Raw genomic sequence first — 19,454 nt, 5'->3', positions numbered from 1 at the left:
TACTCTACATTAGACGACCCAATGGGCCATCTACTCTACAGTAGACGACCCAATGGGCCATATACTCTACAGTAGACGACCCAATGGGCCATATACTCTACAGTAGACCACCCAATGGGCCATCTACTCTACAGTAGACGACCCAATGGGCCATCTGCTCTACAGTAGACGACCCAGACGATCCAATGGGCCATCTACTCTACAGTAGACGACCCAATGGGCCATCTACTCTACAGTAGACGACCCAATGGGCCATCTACTCTACAGTGGACGACCCAATGGGCCATCTACTCTACAGTAGACGACCCAGTGGGCCATCTACTCTACAGTAGACGACCCAATGGACCATCTACTCTACAGTAGACGACCCAATGGGCCATCTACTCTACAGTAGACGACCCAGACGATCCAATGGGCCATCTACTCTACAGTAGACGACCCAGACGTTCCAATGGGCCATCTACTCTACAGTAGACGACCCAATGGGCCATATACTCTACAGTAGACGACCCAATGGGCCATCTACGCTACAGTAGACGACCCAGTGGGCCATCTACTCTACAGTAGACGACCCAGACGATCCAATGGGCCATCTACTCTACAGTAGACGACCCAATGGACCATCTACTCTACAGTAGACGACCCAATGGGCCATCTACTCTACAGTAGACGACCCAGACGATCCAATGGGCCATCTACTCTACAGTAGACGACCCAGACGTTCCAATGGGCCATCTACTCTACAGTAGACGACCCAATGGGCCATATACTCTACAGTAGACGACCCAATGGGCCATCTACTCTACAGTAGACGACCCAATGGGCCATCTGCTCTACAGTAGACGACCCAGACGATCCAATGGGCCATCTACTCTACAGTAGACGACCCAATGGGCCATCTACTCTACAGTAGACGACCCAATGGGCCATCTACTCTACAGTGGACGACCCAATGGGCCATCTACTCTACAGTGGACGACCCAATGGGCCATCTACTCTACAGTAGACGACCCAGTGGGCCATCTACTCTACAGTAGACAACCCAATGGGCCATCTACTCTACAGTAGACGACCCAGTGGGCCATCGACTCTACAGCAGACGACCCAATGGGCCATCTACTCTACAGTAGACGACCCAGTGGGCCATCTACTCTACAGTAGACGACCCAGTGCGCCATCAACTCTACAGTAGACGACCCAGTGAGCCATCTACTCTACAGTAGACGAACCAATGGGCCGTCTACTCTACTGTAGACGACCCAATGGGAAATCTACTCTAATCTACGACCCAATGGGTCATCTACTCTACAGTAAAAGACTCAATGCGCCATCTACTCTACAGTAGACGACCCAATGGGCCATCTACTCTACAGTAGACGACCCAATGGGCCATCTACTCTACAGTGGACGACCCAGACGATCCAATGGGCCATCTACTCTACAGTAGACGACCCAGACGTTCCAATGGGCCATCTACTCTACAGTAGACGACCCAATGGGCCATATACTCTACAGTAGACGACCCAATGGGCCATATACTCTACAGTAGACGACCCAATGGGCCATCTACTCTACAGTAGACGACCCAGTGGGCCATTTACTCTACAGTAGACGACCCAGACGATCCAATGGGCCATCTACTCTACAGTAGACGACCCAATGGACCATCTACTCTACAGTAGACGACCCAATGGGCCATCTACTCTACAGTAGACGACCCAGACGATCCAATGGGCCATCTACTCTACAGTAGACTACCCAGACGTTCCAATGGGCCATCTACTCTACAGTAGACGACCCAATGGGCCATATACTCTACAGTAGACGACCCAATGGGCCATCTACTCTACAGTAGACGACCCAATGGGCCATCTGCTCTACAGTAGACGACCCAGACGATCCAATGGGCCATCTACTCTACAGTAGACGACCCAATGGGCCATCTGCTCTACAGTAGACGACCCAGACGATCCAATGGGCCATCTACTCTACAGTAGACGACCCAATGGGCCATCTACTCTACAGTACACGACCCAATGGGCCATCTACTCTACAGTGGACGACCCAATGGGCCATCTACTCTACAGTGGACGACCCAATGGGCCATCTACTCTACAGTAGACGACCCAGTGGGCCATCTACTCTACAGTAGACAACCCAATGGGCCATCTACTCTACAGTAGACGACCCAGTGGGCCATCTACTCTACAGTAGACGACCCAGTGCGCCATCAACTCTACAGTAGACGACCCAGTGGGCCATCTACTCTACAGTAGACGAACCAATGGGCCGTCTACTCTACTGTAGACGACCCAATGGGAAATCTACTCTAATCTACGACCCAATGGGCCATCTACTCTACAGTAAAAGACTCAATGGGCCATCTACTCTACAGTAGACGACCCAATGGGCCATCTACTCTACAGTAGACGACCCAATGGGCCATCTACTCTACAGTAGACGACCCAATGGGCCATCTACTCTACAGTAGACGACCCAATGGGCCATCTACTCTACAGTAGACGACCCAATGGGCCATCTACTCTACAGTAGACGACCCAATGGGCCATCTACTCTACAGTAGACGACCCAATGGGCCATCTACTCTACAGTAGACGACCCAATGGGCCATCTACTCTACAGTGGACGACCCAGTGGGCCATCTACTCTACTGTAGACGACCCAATGGGCCATCTACTCTACAGTAGACGACCCAATGGGCCATCTACTCTACAGTAGACGACCCAATGGGCCATCTACTCTACAGTAGACGACCCAATGGGCCATCTACTCTACAGTAGACGACCCAATGGGCCATCTACTCTACAGTGGACGACCCAGTGGGCCATCTACTCTACTGTAGACGACCCAATGGGCCATCTACTCTACAGTAGACGACCCAATGGGTAATCTACTCTACAGTAGACGACCCAATGGGCCATCTGCTCTACAGTAGACGACCCAGACGATCCAATGGGCCATCTACTCTACAGTAGACGACCCAATGGGCCATCTGCTCTACAGTAGACGACCCAGACGATCCAATGGGCCATCTACTCTACAGTAGACGACCCAATGGGCCATCTACTCTACAGTACACGACCCAATGGGCCATCTTCTCTACAGTGGACGACCCAATGGGCCATCTACTCTACAGTGGACGACCCAATGGGCCATCTACTCTACAGTAGACGACCCAGTGGGCCATCTACTCTACAGTAGACAACCCAATGGGCCATCTACTCTACAGTAGACGACCCAGTGGGCCATCGACTCTACAGCAGACGACCCAGTGGGCCATCTACTCTACAGTAGACGACCCAGTGCGCCATCAACTCTACAGTAGACGACCCAGTGCGCCATCAACTCTACAGTAGACGACCCAGTGGGCCATCTACTCTACAGTAGACGAACCAATGGGCCGTCTACTCTACTGTAGACGACCCAATGGGAAATCTACTCTAATCTACGACCCAATGGGCCATCTACTCTACAGTAAAAGACTCAATGGGCCATCTACTCTACAGTAGACGACCCAATGGGCCATCTACTCTACAGTAGACGACCCAATGGGCCATCTACTCTACAGTAGACGACCCAATGGGCCATCTACTCTACAGTAGACGACCCAATGGGCCATCTACTCTACAGTGGACGACCCAGTGGGCCATCTACTCTACTGTAGACGACCCAATGGGCCATCTACTCTACAGTAGACGACCCAATGGGTAATCTACTCTACAGTAGACGACCAAATGGGCCATCTACTGTAGAGTAGAGTAGATGGCTCATTGGCCAACTCTACTGTAGAGTAGATGGTCCATTGGGTCGTCTACTGTAGAGTAGATGACCCATTGGGTCGTCTACTGTAGAGTAGATGGCCCATTGGGTCGACTACTGTAGAGTAGATGGCCCATTGGGTCGTCTACTGTAGAGTAGGTGGCCCATGGGGTCGTCTACTGCATCTACTGTAGAGTTGGCCAATGAGCCATCTACTCTACTCTACAGTAGATGGCCCATTTGGTCGTCTACTGTAGAGTAGATTACCCATTGGGTCGTCTACTGTAGAGTAGATGGCCCATTGGGTCGTACAGTAGACGACCCAATGGGCCATCTACTCTACAGTGGACGACCCAATGGGCCATCTACTCTACAGTGGACGACCCAATGGGCCATCTACTCTACAGTAGACGACCCAATGGCCCATCTACTCTACAGTAGACGACCCAATGGGCCATCTACTCTACAGTGGACGACCCAATGGGCCATCTACTCTACAGTGGACGACCCAATGGGCCATCTACTCTACAGTAGACGACCCAATGGCCCATCTACTCTACAGTAGACGACCCAATGGCCCATCTACTCTACAGTAGACGACCCAATGGGCCATATACTCTACAGTAGACGACCCAATTGGGCCACCTACTCTACAGTAGATGACCAAATGGGCCATATACTCTACAGTAGACGACCCAATGGACCATCTACTCTACAGTAGACGAATTCTTTCATTTGTAATTGAAATTATTCCATTGGAAATTCGAATTACTCCATTTGTAATTCGAATCATTGCATTTGAAATTCGTATGATTCCATTTGAAATTCGAAACAAAAAAATTTGGTTGCACTGCATGGTGCAACGATTCACGATTTTGCTTGGAAACCACAAGTCCTTTCGAAGTGGGATTAAAGAAAATGTTGTAGCTAATACAAATTTCAAATGGAATAATTCGAATTACAAATGATACGTTTCGAGTTACAAATAGAATTCTCAAATTACAAGTAAAATGTTACGAATTACATATAGAATTCTCGAATTACAACTAAAATGATTCCAATTACATCTGAGGAGTAGTTCTTTGGCACTCCCAAAAGCGAACAACTGTAGTCCCGAAATTATATTGAAAAACGAAAAAACCGTCATCCCAAATAAAAATCGCCCTTTTCCGACTTTCTGGCAGTACGAAACGATTAGAAGTCACTGAAAACCGCTCAAGCTAAAACATAAGTTAACACAGATGATATCAGCACATAAATATTTTTTTAAAAACTACATTCAAGGATAGAAGTACTCTGAGAATATCCGATGGGTGGCGAAATCTCACCATTGATATTACTATAAACTACCTACGATGACTTTGATAACATCGTCAGAGGCGTTTCCATTCCGATCCAAAAATATGCATATCCCGATTTACTTTATAACTATATCCGTTGAATAACATTGGTATATTTATATAAAGCCACCGTGGAGGTCTTCTATGACAACACCTAGTCTACTATATGATAGAGTCACTGCGGTGTAGTGGTAAGCACGTTCGTCTTACACTCAGAAGTTCTGCGGTTCAATCCCTGACCAGAATATCAAAATTTTCGGCGGTGGTAAATCCCTTCAGTTTAATGTCGGCTTATATTTCTTGAGAATTTCTCTACAAGTGGAGTCGTAAGACCCACCGTTCGCACTCGGCGATACAATAGAGGTCCCATATTATTGAGCAAGTATGAATCGGCGTGCACTCATTGATATGAGAGAAGTCTCCCTTGTCTATTCGGGGATGCTGTGTGAACATGCATATGTATGTATGTATTTATATAGATGTTGGATCAATAGATCGAAATATGTTTGACCTTGTATTGCACGATTTAATAAACACACATAGACAACTTTCATACCTTCTTTTCTGTAACTTTCAAACTAATTTCACAATTTCTTTTCCTATACTTTTTTATTCCACACAGATTCGTCATACGATTCTTCCTCATCACCGAATGGTTCCAGTTTGGATTGTCTCAATTTGATTGTACAGAATATCAATAAATGTACGATGACGGCAACGACTGGCATTAAGACAGCAACAACAAATTTACAAGGAGCGACAACAACAAATCATACAAACAACTTACATCTCAACAACAACACTAACAACAATATTAGCAGCAGACACACAATTTCCAGCAACAATACTTACAATGGCATGCTAGTGGGAGGAGGAGGTGGTGGTGGTGTAGCATTAAATAATGTGACAAGTACACGACTAGGAGGACATCACGGATCAACAACAACAGCCATGGGTGCTATAACACCAGCAGCAGCGGCAAATGTAACAACACAATCCTCATCATCGTCATCCTCAGCAGCAGTCACAACATCACATTCATCATTGAATGCAACATTTAAACAAAAATGTACCACATGAAGGAGGAGGAGAAGAATAAGAACACGATTTGTAGACCTTTAGGAGCACAAAGACGAGCCGGAAGATGTTCTCTACCCCTTTAGCCCAGCGTTGAAGCAAAAGTGCGTGTGTGGCCAAATAGTAAAAGCAAGAACAATTCATGTAGACTTTAGGACCAAAGATTAAACCAAAGAAGCAAAATGAACAAACCAAAGATTAAGTACCATTTAGAAGATATGTATGTATTGTAAACATGTATGTATGTAGGAATAATTTAAGATAAAAAATAATAATAAAAGATTAAGATAAATAGAAGTTTCTATGATGTTGTTTTTCAATATGTTATAAAGTTGGTGATCTTAGCTTGGCAATTACGGGTGATCCAACAAGAGGTAATTTTTTCAACAGACTTTTTTGACAGATCACGCGAGAGTCGAGAGTCACGTGTTCATGTTATTTTTGTTAAGTACTGTTTGACATTTTATCATGCATAAGCTTACGCCTCTACAACGTTTACAAATCGTTCAACTTAGCTACGAAATTTCCCGTCATGTGGGGAGTGCGTTTCGAGCCTAATTTTGTTTAGTGATGAGACACATTTCTGGCTTTATAGGTATGTAAAGAAGCCAAATTTCCACATTTGGGAGGAAGAAGAGCAGCTTGAAGAGATTCAAGAGCTACCACTTCACCCAAAAAAATAACGTTTTGTGTGTTGTACCAACAATATATATTTTCGGATTTTTACAATACACTATTTTGTTCTTAGAATATGATTGCTCCTACAATATATCTTCTCTGCATGTAATCTCGGCGACATTTGATTTCAACAAAACAGCGCCACTTCCCACACATCGCATCAATCAATGAATTTGTGGAAAGAACACTTTGGTGAGCACGTTTTGGACCAGTCGATTGACCACCAAGATCGTCTTATAACACTTCGTTAGACTTTTTTCTGACTGCAGATAAAGCCGCTTCGATTCCGGTCTTGGGGGAAACATCAGACATGCCATTCCAAAGTTACCAGTCGAAAGGACCATCTACCCTACAGTAGACGACCCAATGGGCCAGCTACTCTACAGTAGACGACCCAATGGGCCATCTACTCTAAAGTAGACGACCCAATGGGTCATCTACTCTACAGAAGACGACCCAATGGGCCATCTTCTCTACAGTAGACGACCCAATGGGTCATCTACTCTACAGAAGACGACCCAATGGGCCATCTTCTCTACAGTAGACGACCCAATGGGAAATCTACTCTTCAGTAGACGACCCAATGGGCCATCTACTCTACAGTAGACGACCCAATGGGCCATCTACTCTACAGTAGACGACCCAATGGGCCACCTACTCCACAGTAGACGACCCAATGGGCCATCTACTCTACAGTAGACGACCCAATGGGCCATCTACTCTACAGTAGACGACCCAATGGGCCATCAACTCTACAGTAGACGACCCAATGGGCCATCAACTCTACAGTAGACGACCCAATGGGCCATCAACTCTACAGTAGACGACCCAATGGGCCATCAACTCTACAGTAGACGACCCAATGGGCCACCAACTCTACAGTAGACGACCCAATGGGCCATCAACTCTACAGTAGACGACCCAATGGGCCATCTACTCTACAGTAGACGACCCAATGGGCCATCTACTCTACAGTAGACGACCCAATGGGCCATCTACTCTACAGTAGACGACCCAATGGGCCATCTACTCTAAAGTAGACGACCCAATGGGTCATCTACTCTACAGAAGACGAACCAATGGGCCATCTTCTCTACAGTAGACGACCCAATGGGAAATCTACTCTTCAGTAGACGACCCAATGTGCCATCTTCTCTACAGTAGACGACCCAATGGGCCATCTACTCTACAGTAGACGACCCAATGGGCCACCTACTCTACAGTAGACGACCCAATGGGCCATCTACTCTACAGTAGACGACCCAATGGGCCACATACTCTACAGTGGACGACACAATGGGCCATCTACTCTACAGTAGACGACCCAATGGGCCACCTACTCTACAGTAGACGACCCAATGGGCCATCTACTCTACAGTAGACGACCCAATGGGCCATCTACTCTACAGTAGACGACCCAATGGGCCATCTACTCTACAGTAGACGACCCAATGGGCCATCTACTCTACAGTAGACGATCCAATGGGCCATCTACTCTACAGTATACGACCCAATGGACATAAACTCTACTGTAGACGACCCAATGGGCCATCTACTCTACAGTAGACGACCCAGTGGGCCATCTACTCTATTGTAGACGATTCAATGGACCATCTTTTCTACAGTAGACGACCCAATGCTCCATCTACTCTACAGTAGACGACGCAGTGGGCCATCTACTTTACAGTGGACCATCTGCTCTACAGTAGACGACGCAATGGACCATCTAATATACAGGACAGGAATCAATGGACCATCTACTCTACAGTAGACGACGCAATGGGACATCTACTCTATAGTGGACGACACAATGGCCATCTACTTTACAGAAGACGGCACAATGGGCCATCATCTCTAGTCGACCCAATGGACTATCTACTCTACTGTAGACGACCCAATGGGCCATCTATTCTACAGTAGACGACCCAAACTATACAGTAGACGTCCCAATGGACCATTTACTTTACAGGCAATACTTCCTGAGATATGAGTCCCGAAATATTCCAATATTAGGGCTTCTCCTTCATATACGTCTCTCACCAAAATTGTTGGTTGTTGTTGTAGCGACGCAAATATGTTCCTTCACATATCTTTTCAGTTATCTGATTTTGGTTCCTCTGTGTTCAGATCTCAATATTCTGCTATTTGGACTTGCTTTGTCCATAAAGGATCAGGAGACAGGTGAGTGGTTCCAGCTTTGCAGTTAAACAAATGCAGAGTGTCGTCCGGTCCCAATCAACATGCAGGACATGTATTTTTGTCTGATGGCGCAACTGCATCAGTGTTATTGCTATACAAGCTTGCCTGATACGCTCGTTGATTTTGAGGTTCTCTCTTGTACCTCTGAAGGAACTAGATTGTGCCGAGGATACTCACGGTATTAACGCCCAAGCAGGTACTGCATCGTCGACATCATGTTGTGCTTGTTATGCACCGGTAATATCTGCGTCTCCTCATTATGTGGTCTTCTGGTGTCACCCTGTCGCAGTCCTCAGGGCAGCATTCCGGCAGGATTGAATATTCTTTCACTGAGTAACGGTAACATTTGCAAAACACACTGGCGACGCATAACTTACCACAGAATGGCCTATTGATTTGTTAGGGTCAACAAGGATTCTTTGTCTGAAACCGAAGTGCTGCCGGCCAGCGAATTGAGAGCATTGTTCCTACTACTGATATTGTCGCAAATAGCTGTGGCGGACGACTTAAACATGCTACGGTAGTTAGGGTAGTCTAGGCCATTGGCCATTATCTAGGACGGAATGCCAAATTTCATGGTGGACATTGAAGTCCCCTAGAACCGGACGGTTATTGTCCTCCAAGAGCGAAAACTAGGGTAAAGCTAAAATGAAATAGCCTTCTACTGAACATGCTGATGTATAGGACAAGGGTAAGTCCTCATCCTCCGCTTTTTATACGATCCTTCTGTAAAATGTTGTAACCATCGCAACATTACAAGCTACTAATGATGTTGAGCTTTGTTTCTTGGGTATCGGTGACCATGATGTTTCTTCGACTCATAAGTCTACAATTCCACTAACTTTGTTGTGGAGACCATTGAAATTGAATTGCCGGGATGATACATTCCGCAGGCGTTGAATAACAACATGTGGTGTTGAATAAAAAACATGTGGTGAGTTTGTTTTTGTTGGGGAGACGGCGGGGAGACACGCTGAGAGATGTTCTGGAGTAGTAATATAACTTCTATCGCAGTATTCATGGAGGCGGATAAGGCCAGAATAGTCTCGGAAGTGGACACATTCCCTACATTCATTATATCTCAACGATGTTGACATGTGGTGGATGCGGGTCTGGCTAACGAAACAGATCCATTGGCCAGGGGTCTTCTCTATTCTGGCACGAACTGAATTAGACATTCCGAACACAAACGCATACATATTGAGTTGATGTTGAGTACATAGAACCAGCCGCCGTGGGATTTAAAATTTTTAGCAGTCTTTGTGGTTTTTGTTACAACCCTAAAATGTTCTCCATAGTTTTCTTGATAATGTTCGAAATGTTGCAAAAACCCGCACAAGCGACATTCTTGCAATATAAGAAACAAGATTTCGGATCTGAATATATTTCTGTTCATGTGATATTTAGGTAAATCACTTCGGTTTTTATGAGGGCTGTCGACAAAACCGACTAATACCTTCTTACTTGTTTTTTATATCGTCTAGAATTACCGAATAATCCAATATTAATTAAATCAACCGAACATTTTATTTATCACTTCATTGTTCCTATAGAAAAAAAATATACATTCCCGCTTGCAGTGCTACTGTCACGTAAATGTTACAATGAATGGAGTAATTGGTGTGTTGTAATCGCCAATTACATTAAACTGTCATCCCGATGATAAGTCTTTATCAGTTCACTTGGGGTGGCAATTGTGATTCAGCGATTTGCACATATCTAATATCGCCTGATATTCTCACTTTATCAATTGCTATACACTTGACCGGCTGTTTCTCTATTTAACATAGTCTGACTTTCTCTTATCAGCCAAAAAAAACAAAAACATTATGTTGGATATGGAAATGCGAAATAAGGGGAATTATTATCAGTTGAAATCAACCTACCAGCGCCAGAGGATATACTACAAAACAAAATATCTACACGAAACAAATGCCTAACTTGCCGTTAAAATTGGAAAAAACTGCAACGACACGGAATAATGAAAATATGGAAGTATGCGAAAGCAGTTTGGTATCCTTACAAAGTTGGCTAAAGAAGACACCGCATTTAAAGGTCCGTTTGAATCGTGATTGGTTGCTAGCTTTCCTCCACTATTGCCACTTCGATTTGGAAGAGACGAAAAAACGTTTGGATGCATTCTATTCGTTGAAAGTTGTTTTTCCAGAAGTTTTAATGCAGCGACGTTTGGATGAACATCTGATGGCCCTTTATAGACATGGGTAAGAATATACATAAGAATATTTTTAAAAAAAAATTGTGATAGTTACTTTTTTTTTGCCGTTGAACAAGTCTTCCCTTAAATTCACTCTGATAGCCACCAAAAAATGTTCGTAAAAGCGAACAGATCTGTTTTGGCCTTAGCAAAAAGTTTCTATATATGTTCCTGTCTGTGGGTATACTTCGTACGATCAATTAGGCGCATAAAATTACAGCATTTGCAACGGGTAGGGTATGCGGAACGAAATGTGTACAGAGCTTAAGTTAAAAAAATATTGATGAGAAATAATAGTGGATGATGGGTATGTTTTCAAAGATATTGGGTATTGAAGGCCCTTAAAAAACGCTTTCCTATAGGATATTTTTACAAGGAATTGTAATATGGGATACATTGTAGAAATCCCTTCAAAGAAGTAATTTAAAGCGCATTAGAAGCTTTCTGTTTGTACCGACTTTTACTAGGTTTATACGTTTAGCTTTAGGCGGCGCTTTAAAAATATTGAAAACTTCAAGAAGATTCTTTCTGCCTATAGAAGGCTTTAAGAAAATTTTCTCTCCGTAGGGAATTTTTAGAAGGAATTCTGAAGGAATTTATAAGGCTTTAAGAAAATTTTCTCTCCGTAGGGAATTTTTAGAAGGAAATTTGTACCTTAACTGTAGAAGATATATGGAAGGACTTTTGTTTTGTTTTGCCCTTTAGAAGCCTTCTGTCTATAAAGACATTTTGAAGGGCTTCTGTATGCAGATTTTTTTGAAAAGATTTCTGTTAATACGAGACCTTTAAGGAATTGATAATCTTCAGAAGAATTCTTTCTGTTAAAGACATTTGGAAAAATCTTCGATCTATAGAAGATTTTAGATGGACTTTTCTTTTTACAAGACAATTAGAAGAAATATATAGAAAACATATTGAAAGACTTCTGTTTATAGAGGTTTTTAGAAACCCTCACACCTTTAGAAGTTTTACTAAAGACAGAAGGCCTATAAAAAATCTTCTTTCAAACTGGCCCAATTTTTTTACGCTCATTTTACATCCATGATCAGTGTGAAATTCTACATCGATAAAGTCGTTTCCGTCTGCACGCGCTTAAAATCACTCTAGCGTCCCAACGGATTGAAGTAGGTTTATATCATTTTGTTCCAATGTATGGTAGGTCCGTAGAATTTTTGGAATATAAAATGGACTATATAGGTCCATTGTTTTGCTATACGGGCCATATAAAGCGACGAGTCACTTTCAGGAATTTTGAACGCGTTGGTCCGATTTGCCCACTTAATTGTTTTTAATTTAGGATTTTTTGTCTAAAGAGGTTAACACTTTGGTTGCCCCCAGACGACCTAAAGGTCATATATTGAAACGACCTCAACGTCGTCTATTAAGACGACCTCAACGTCCACGTTTATTGTCCTCAGTGGGTCCTCCTAAAACGCTTCTTTTATCCTTAGAGGGTCCTCCTAAAACTCACCAAAAACTACACGTATCTTGTCCTCGAGGGACCTCCTAAAAATTCATAAAAATTGACGTCTATTGTCCTCAGAAGGTCTAAAACCTTTACAAAATCCATCCTAAAAACCTTTAAAAAATCTGATTCTGTTGTTCTCAGAACGTCCTCATAAAAACCTATAAACATCTTTAAAAATAAAAAAAATCCACGTCTGTTATCCTAAGTGGGCCCTCCAAAAAATGTTTATAAATTCACTATCTATTGTAATCAGAGGGTCCTCCTAAAAATCCTATAAAGTTCTCGTAATTTGTCCTCAGAGGGTCCTTCTGTCCTCAGAAGGTCATCCAAAAAATCCTTAAAAGTAGACGTATATTGTGCTCAGTGGGTCTTCTTAAATATTCACGTCTGTTGTCCTTATAGGGTCTTGCAAAAAATCTTTTAAATAGGGAGTCCTCCTAAAAATCATCAAAAAATTCACGGGTGTTGTCTTCAGAGGGTCTTCCTAAAATCTTGACGTCTGTTGTTTTCAGAGGGTCCTCCTAAAAATCATCAAAAAGTCTACGTATGTTGTCCTCAGAGGGTCCTCCTGAAAACCTATAAAAATACGCATCCGTTGTCTTCCTAAAAATCTTTAAAAACTCACGTCTTTTGTCCTCAGAGGGTCCTCTTAAAATCATCAAAAAATCCACGGCTGTTTTCTTCAGAGGGTACTCCTAAAAATCTTTTAAAATTCACGTCTATTGTCCTCAGAGGGTCCTACTAAAAATTATCAAAAAATCCACGTATGATGTCCTCAGAAGGTCTTCCTAAAAATCGTTAACGTTTCACATCTATAGTTCTCAGAGAGTTCTCCTAAAAACTTTTAAAAAATTCACGTCTTTTGTCCTCAGAGAGTCCTCCTAATAAAATTTAAATAATCGACGTCTGTTGACCTTACAGGGTAATCCTAAAAATCCTTAAAAGTTCGAGTATATTGTCTTCAGACGGTCCCCCTAAATGCTTAAAGGTTCACGTACATTGTCCACAGAGGGTCCTCCTAAAATCGTATAAAAGTCCACGTCTGTTGTCCTCAGATGGTCATCCTAAAATCATCAAGAAATTCACGTCAGTTGTATTCAGAGGATCCTCCTAAAATTCGTTAAAAATTCACATCTATTGTCCTCAGAGGGTCCTCCTGAACACCTTTAACAAATTCAGGTATGTTGTCCTTAGATGGTCCTCCTAAAAATCCTTAAAAATCCAGACCTGTTGTCCTTAGAGGGTCCTCCTAAAAATCATGAAAAAATCCACGTCTGTTGTCCAGAGGGTCCTCCTAAAAACCGTTAAAAATGCACGTCTATTGTCCTCAGAGGGTCCTCCTAAAAACCTTTAAAAAATCCACGTATGTAGTGTTCAGAAGGTCACCCTAAAAATCCATAAAAGTACGTTCACGCATATTGTCCTCAGAGGGTCCTGGTAAAAATCATCAAACAATCCAAGTCTCTTGTCCTCAGAAGGTCCTCCTAAAATCGTTAAAAAAAATTCACATATGTTGTCCTCAGAGGGTCCTCCTAAAAGTTTACCCCTGTTGTCCTCAGAGGGTCCTCCTAACATCTTTAAAAAATTTATTTATTTATTTATTTATTTATTTATTACGTCTATGGAACAATTATTTCCTTACAGACAATATGAAACTTACATCTAAAAGTATATTAAATCTAAAGTGTTAGTAAATTTACTTAGGGGATCGCAAAAATCTAAGTCACGAGAAGATATATTATTAAATTCATTCATGGCCCGTGAAATAGGAGCATTACAAGCATAATTAGTTCTGTGAATAGCGTTGTGGAAAAAATTGCAATGACGGAGAAGCCTAGGGGGGACATTAAAATTTATTAATTCAAGTAACCATTCGCAGTCAATAATTCCATTTATAACCTTATACAAAAACACTTGCGATTTACGTCGGCTGTCCTCAGAGGATCCTCCTAAAAACATCCTATAGCCCACATGAGTTGACCTCAGAGGCTCCTCCTAAAAATCGTTAAAAATGCACGTCTATTGTCCTCAGAGGGTCCTCCTAAAACCCTTTAAAAACCACATTTGTTGTCCTTAGAGGGTCATCTTAAAAATCCTTAAAAATTGACGCATATTGCTCTCAGAGGGTCCTCCTAGAAATCGTTAAAAATGCACGTCTATTGTCCTCAGAGGGTCCTCCTAAAACCTATTAAAACCACATTTGTTGTCCTTAGAGGGTCATCTTAAAAATCCTTAAAAATTGACGCATATTGCTCTCAGAGGGCCCTCCTAAAAATCGTTAAAAATGCACATCTATTGTCCTCAGAGGGTCCTCCTAAAAACCTTTACAATCCACGTCTGTTGTCCTCAGAGGGTCCTCCTAAAAACCTTTAAGGTCTGTTGATCTCAGACGGTCATCCTAAAAATCCTTAAAAGTTCAAGTATATTGTCCTCAGAAGATCTTCCTAAAAATCGTTATGAAATTCACGTCTACTGTCCTCGGAGCGTCCACCTAAAAATCATCAAAGAAACGCACGTCCGTTGTCCTCAGAAGATCCTCTTAAAAATCTTTAAAAATTCAGGCCTATTGTCCTCAGAGAGTTCTCCTAAAAACCTTTAAAAATCCACGTCTGTTGTCCTGAAAAATCCAAGATCTATTGTCCTCAGAGGGTGTTCCAAAAAAAATGTAAAAATCCACGTCTGTTGTCCTCATAGAGTCCCCCTACAAATCTTTAAAAAATCAATACTATTATTCTCATAGGGGCCTTCTAAAAATCTTAAAAAATACAGGTCTCTCGTCCCCGGAGGGCTCTCCTAAAAATCCTTAAAAGTTCATGTACATTGCCCTCAGACGGTCCTCCACAAAATCTTTAAAAAAAATTCAAGACTCAGATGGTTCTACAAAAAACCTTTAAAAATCCAAGTCTGTTGTCCTCAGAGGGTACTCCTAAAAATCATCAAAAAGGTTGCCCTCAGAAGGTCCTTTGAAAAATTCACTCCTATAGCCCTCAAAGGGCACTACTAAAATCTTTAAAAAATCACGTATGTTGTCTTCAGAGGATCCCCATAAAAATCATTACACAAACCACGTATGTTGTCCTCAGCGGGTCCTCAACAAATCCAGAATTGTTGTCCTCGAGGGTCCTTCTAAAAATCTTTGAAAATCCACGACTGTTGTCCTTGGAGGGTCCTTTACAAATTCACACCTATTGCCATCAGAGAGCACTCCAAAACATCATCAAAATCCACGTCTGTTGTCAAAAATCATTACAAAAACCACGTATGTTGTCCTCAGCGGGTCCTCCTACAAATCATCAACAAATCCAGGTCTGTTGTCCTCAGAGGGTCCTCCAAAAATTCCTTAAAACTGCAAGGTCTATTGTGTTCAAAGGGTCCTCCTAAAAACCTTTAAAAAACTACGCCTGTTGTCCTTAGAGGGTCCCCCTAAAAATCTTTAAAAATTCACTCCTATTGTCATCAGAGGGTACTCCAGGCATTTTGTTCAGAGAGGGTGCTTATAAAAATCCTCAAAAATGCAATGTCTATTGTCCTCAGTCAATAAATATCAAAAATAAAATTCAACAAGCAATACCTTCTTAATTTACTTTTAACATCCTCTCTTTACAGCATTCACACAATGCCCCTTAAAGCGATTTCAACAAATGGTGCCCGCCTTGTTATCTCCCAATTCTCCAAATATGATCCCAAGATATTCCATCCCAAAGATATTTATAAATTATTCTTTATGCTGCTGGAAATCATGGCCAATGAAGATGCTAATGCGAGGGCATTCGGAATTGTCCACATTGTGGATGCCCGTGATGTTAGCGTGGAACAAATGATGCAGTATCATCCGTCGTTGCTTAAGAAAACCTGGATGTTGATGGAACATTGTTTTCCTGTGCGTTTTAATGAAATACATGTGATAAACATGCGCAAAGATGGGAGGGCTATTTTCAATTTTGCAACAGCATTTCTGCCAAAGAAGATCACAGTGAAGGTATTGGGGTTTGGGGGACGGAAATACTGTTAGATGTTATTTTGAATTTTCATATTTTTTCTTTGTGTGTTTTAGTTTGTGGTCCATGAAAAGGCAGAAGATTTGTATGATCATATACCACGCGATGCCATGACTGTGGAATATGGTGGCAACAATGGTTATCTGTTTGAAGCTCTTAATCACTGGGAACCAATAATGCTGAAATACGAAAGCTATTTTGCTACCGATGACAATTATGGAACGAATGAAAAGCTTCGAATTGGTATTGGCAGCAGTGAGGAAATTTCATTATTGTCCGGTTTGAATGGCTCATTTCGCAAACTAAATGTGGATTAATAAAGGAAGAACTTATATTATATATTAACTTTTTTAATCAAAATTGACTAAGCTAACACTGTGGAAAAATTTTAAAGGTAACAACTTACATAAACGTATATATGTATGTTCCCACATCATCCCCGAAGGAACACGGAAAACTTCCCTTACATCATAATATAAAACATCACTGGCAAAGAAGGTTTTCATGGCTGAAATACTCAGGAAATGTAAGCAAGCATTACACTAAAAGAATTTGCCACCGCCGAAAATTCTGATGTTCAGGTCAGGATTGAATCGCGGAACTTCGTTTTGAGGCGGACTTGTTTACCACTGCACCACGGTGTCTACCAACTAGGGACTGATAGAGACTATAAAAACATAATTATGGTTTGAAGCTTTTTTTGGAACTTTCTGGTCTGGAGTTTATAAAGAAAAAAGTTATACTGTTTTGATAAGAACCGCTAGAACTACGCCAAATACACTTTAAAATTTATCCGCGAACAGGTACCGGAAGTGGACCAACATAGTGCGTCTTCAAATATGATCTATGTTAAGAATTACTATTACTTACTTACTTAGCTGGCCCATTACAGAACATTTGTTCCATAGACCGAACTAAGAAAATATCTCCATTCCTCTCTGTTAAGTGCTTCGCTTTCTCTTCATCCACTTGTTTGCGCCATCTATTCTTTAGCCTGCCAATTCTGCGTGCACCGCCATGTGGCTCGAACTTATACGTCTTTTTAGCGGGTTCATCATCGCTCATTCTTATTATATGGCCTAACCAACGCAATCTCTGCATCTCGATACGTTTAACTATATTGATGTCGTTGTATAGCAGATACAGCTCGTGGTTCATATGACGTTGATATTTACCCTCAACGCAGATTGGTCGGTAGATCTTTCGAAGATTTTTTCTCTCAAACACACCAAGCTCTGCCTTATCTGCTTGCGCAAGTACCCAGGCTTCGGAACCATACATCAGCACGGGTAGTATCAGTATTTTCTAAAGCGTTATTTCTGTTTGACGAGTTGTGGCTTTGTTTTTGAAGTGGTTACTTAAGCCAAAGTAGCATCTGTTGGCCAACACAATTCTTCTTTTTATTTCACTACTTGTTAGGGCTAATCGGCCGGCCTAGTGGTTTCTCGGATTTTCAATAAAGTACACTCGGTTCCAAAACAAAGAGGTTTATTGACAAATGTACTTATATTAAAATTCCTATAGAACAAAAAACAAATACTTAGAATCTGACATAAAATTACACAAAATTAAAACATACTTTATGGTATAGAGACCACTAGCTTCTTAACACAAAAATTGAACTTTGATCACCACGCTAGTTTCAAACAAAATGATTTTTAAAATGAAATGGCGAATTATTGAGATGTTTTTTGACATTTAAGAACTTCGTTAACTTAATTTTAGTAATAGATTAAATTTAGTACATAATTAAAATGTTGCCAGATTAACTAATCTTTTGATGATTTTGGTAGTGGCGACAACATTCCCCCCTCAGTATGGCGAGAACATTTTTCGACGGCAGACTCTTCTCTTGAAGCAACTTCCAAAACTGCTAACTTAGCCACAGGTCTCTCGAGAATTCCAGTTTGCGTCAGCACTCTGGCGCTTCTTACTTGTCCGTCCCTTGCCAATCTGGTTTCAAGGACTCTTCCTCGCAGCCACACATTTCGCGGTAATGAAGGATCGACAATTATTACTAAATCCCCCTGACTTATAGGTTTTGATTTCTCAAACCATTTGGTTCTGCAAGTCAATGATGGCAAATACTCAGCCACCCACTTCTTCCAAAATATGTTCGCATATTGTTGTGAAATGAGCCAGCTTTGTTTCAATATTATACCGCTGTCTTCACATTTTGTCATTGGCTTTAACCCGCTAGAACTTCCTAAGAGGAAATGGTTAGGAGTTAAAGCTTCTTCCGTATCCTCATCTAGAGGCACGTATGCTAAGGGCCTCGAATTTATGATATTTTCAACTTCTAGTAACATTCCGACTAGAAGCTCATCGCTTGGAGACCTCGAAGGCATAATATTATAGAGTATTGTTTTGATTGAGCGAACCAAACGCTCCCATGCACCTCCCATGTGGGGTGAGGCTGGAGGGTTGAAAATCCATTTTGTAGTTGTTGATGTAAATTTTCGTATCAATTCGTTTCTATCAACATCTTCCAAAGCTTCGCGCAACTCCCTTTCCGAACCCACAAAATTTGTTCCGTTGTCGCTATAAAATTCCCGAGGTATTCCTCGCCGAGCCATAAAATTCCTTATGGCTAAGATGCATGAACTTGTTGTTAATGAGTGGGCTATTTCAATATGCACAGCTCTAATAGTTAAGCAGGTGAAAATACAGCCGTACCTCTTCTCCTTATGACGGTTCAC

General features: G+C 42.0%; 2 protein-coding genes across 2 annotated transcripts in view; both read left to right on the top strand.

The window, feature by feature from the left end:
* The window catches only part of nau (myogenic-determination protein nautilus), a 73,361-nt gene extending 67,021 nt beyond the window's left edge, over window positions 1-6,340 (top strand). Inside the window, exon 5 of the mRNA XM_073964015.1 lies at window positions 5,743-6,340. Within this exon, the coding sequence (XP_073820116.1) occupies window positions 5,743-6,200 (458 nt within the window). The 3' untranslated portion in view covers window positions 6,201-6,340. The remainder of the gene's footprint in view (window positions 1-5,742) is intronic.
* Window positions 6,341-11,063: 4,723 nt separating this feature from the next.
* On the top strand, window positions 11,064-17,072 carry LOC141390817 (alpha-tocopherol transfer protein). Its single transcript, XM_073963780.1, has 3 exons — window positions 11,064-11,296; window positions 16,364-16,736; window positions 16,812-17,072. Exons 1-3 carry the CDS (start codon window positions 11,064-11,066, stop codon window positions 17,070-17,072), a joined length of 867 nt encoding a protein of 288 aa, XP_073819881.1.
* Window positions 17,073-19,454: the final 2,382 nt, after the last annotated feature.

This window comes from Musca autumnalis, unplaced genomic scaffold (genome assembly GCF_047663935.1).
Source record: "Musca autumnalis isolate F117 unplaced genomic scaffold, ASM4766393v1 scaffold_1, whole genome shotgun sequence".
NCBI classification, from domain to species: Eukaryota; Metazoa; Arthropoda; class Insecta; order Diptera; family Muscidae; genus Musca; species Musca autumnalis.
This window is presented reverse-complemented; position numbering and strand designations above follow the sequence as displayed.

Coding starts and splice junctions, on each gene's coding strand:
- LOC141390817 (XM_073963780.1), top strand. CDS start 11,064: ATGGAAGTATGCGAAAGCAGTTTGGTATCCTTACAAAGTTGGCTAAAG. Junction 11,297..16,363: donor ATGGCCCTTTATAGACATGG/GTAAGAATATAC, acceptor CTCTCTTTACAG/CATTCACACAATGCCCCTTA. Junction 16,737..16,811: donor CAAAGAAGATCACAGTGAAG/GTATTGGGGTTT, acceptor TGTGTGTTTTAG/TTTGTGGTCCATGAAAAGGC.